We start from the raw sequence: 2,371 nt of genomic DNA on the forward strand, positions 1-2,371 counted from the left end.
ACCTGCAGATGGCCGCCATGGGCACCTGCTCGTCCTTCGCGCCCACCTTCACCGTCTACTGCCTGTTCCGCTTCCTGACGGGCATGGCCTTCTCGGGCATCGTCCTCAACAGCGTCTCCCTCTGTACGTGACCCCCCGGTTCCTGCCCTGGGCACCCGCCTGGGTGGGCTCCGTGTCCCCCCTGAACCTGTGGGAACCATCCCAGTGGTGCCCATGTCCTCCAGGCATCATCCTGGTGGCCTCCATGTCCCCATGGCACCATCCCAGTGGTGCCCATGTCCTCCAGGCACCATCCTGGTGGCCTCCATGTCCCCATGGCATCTGTGTGTCCCCCCTGAACCTGTGGGAACCATCCCAGTGGTGCCCATGTCCTCCAGGCATCATCCTGGTGGCCTCCATGTCCCCATGGCACCTGTGGGTCCATGTCCCCCCAGAACCTGTCCTGGGCTCCATGTTCCTCTGGGCACCGCCCTGGTGGTCTCCATGTCCTCTGGCACCTGTGTGTCTTCCCAGAACCTGTGGGCACCATCCCGGTGGTCTCCATGTCCCCTGGGCACCATCCCTGTGGTGTTCATGTTCCCTGGGCACCATCCTGGTGGTCTCCATGTCCTCTGGCACCATCCCGGTGGTGTCCCTGTCCCCTGGGCACCATCCCCGTGGTCTCCATGTCCCCTGGGCACCATCCCGGTGGTGTCTCCATCCCCTGGGGTACCGGTGGGCACTCCCGGGTGGTCCCCACGTGCCGTGTCCCACAGCGCTGGAGTGGATGCCGACACACATGCGGGCACTGGTGGGGACCTTCATGGGGTACTGCTACACCGCCGGGCAGTTCCTGCTGGCCGGCGTCGCCTTCGCCATCCCCGACTGGCGCCAGCTGCAGCTCGCGGTGTCCCTGCCCTTCTTCGGCTTCTTCCTCTACTCCTGGTGAGGAGGAGGAAGAGCGAGGGATGGATGGATGATGGATGNATGGATGATGGATGATGGATGATGGATGATGGATGATGGATGATGGATGGATGATGGATGATGGATGGATGATGGATGATGGATGGATGGATGGACGGATGGATGATCAGACTCACAGATGGATGGATGGAAGGGTGGACACCTGGACACCCACCCACCCATCCAACCACCTCCCAACCCTCTCCTCCCCCACCTGCCACCCCTGTCCTGTCCCAGGAAGGTGGTGTCACCCCAAGGTCCCCCTTTTCCCGCCTGGCTCCAGGTTTTCCATCAGTTTCTCCTACTACGGCTTGGCCATGGACCTGCAGAACTTTGGGGTCAGCATTTACCTCATCCAGGTGATTTTCGGCGCCGTTGACTTCCCAGCCAAGGTGGTGGTGACCGTGTCCCTGAGCTACGTTGGCCGGCGGCTCTCGCTTGTGGTGACCTTGTTTTTGGCAGGTCTGGTCATCGTGGCCAACATCTTTGTGCCCACAGGTGGGTGTGGTCTCCATCACTCTGGCCACCAGTGTCCCCCTGCCTGTCACGTGACTTCCTCTGTGTTTCCTGTCCAACCACTGACGTCCCTATCCCCACATCCTCCCTCCCTGCCTCATCCCCACCTGCCCGAGGTGTGCTCACCTGGTGGCCAAGCCCTGGTGTCCCCATGTCCCCACCCGGTGGCCAATCCCTGGTGTCCCTGTGTCCCCACCTTGTGGCCAAGCCCTGGTGTCCCCATGTCCCCACCTGGTGGCCAAGCCCTGGTGTCCCTGTGTCCCCTCCAGTGGCCAAGCCCTGGTGTCCCCATGTCCCCACCCCGATGCTCAAGCCCTGGTGTCCCCGTGTCCCCACCCCTGGTGGCCAATCCCTGGTGTCCCCGTGTCCCCACCCGGTGGCCAAGCCCTGGTGTCCCCATGTCCCCACCCCGATGCTCAAGCCCTGGTGTCCCTGTGTCCCCACCCCTGGTGGCCAATCCCTGGTGTCCCCGTGTCCCCGCAGAGCTGCAGACGGTGCGCACGGCGCTGGCCGTCATCGGCAAGGGCTGCCTGTCCGCCTCCTTCAACTGCGTCTTCCTCTACACCACCGAGCTCTACCCCACCCCCATCAGGTACCTCCCCGGCCCCACGTCCCCTCGGTGGGACAGGTCCCTGCCACCCCTCCCCGGACACCCCCTGGGTGCTCCGAGCCCCCCGTGACCCTCCTGGCGCCGCAGGCAGACGGGGCTGGGCTTTGGCAGCACCATGGCGCGCGTGGGCGGCATCGTGGCGCCGCTGGTGAAGATGATGGACGAGTACTACCCCTTCCTGCCCCCCGCCGTCTACGGGGTGGCCCCGGTGGTGGCGGCCGTGGCGGCCGCGTTCCTGCCCGAGACCCTCAACACGCCGCTGCCCGACACCATCGAGGAGGTGGAGAACAGGTGGGTGGG

At 64.8% G+C, this 2,371-nt stretch overlaps 1 protein-coding gene across 1 annotated transcript in view; it reads left to right on the forward strand.

The window, feature by feature from the left end:
* SLC22A6 (solute carrier family 22 member 6) overlaps positions 1-2,371 on the forward strand; it is a 12,188-nt gene that overhangs the window by 1,567 nt on the left and 8,250 nt on the right. The window contains exons 2-3 of the mRNA XM_015616632.1: positions 9-123; positions 756-924. Coding sequence (XP_015472118.1) covers positions 9-123; positions 756-924 — 284 coding nt within the window. The remainder of the gene's footprint in view (positions 1-8; positions 124-755; positions 925-2,371) is intronic.

Source organism: Parus major, unplaced genomic scaffold (genome assembly GCF_001522545.3).
Source record: "Parus major isolate Abel unplaced genomic scaffold, Parus_major1.1 Scaffold563, whole genome shotgun sequence".
Classification (NCBI taxonomy): domain Eukaryota; kingdom Metazoa; phylum Chordata; class Aves; order Passeriformes; family Paridae; genus Parus; species Parus major.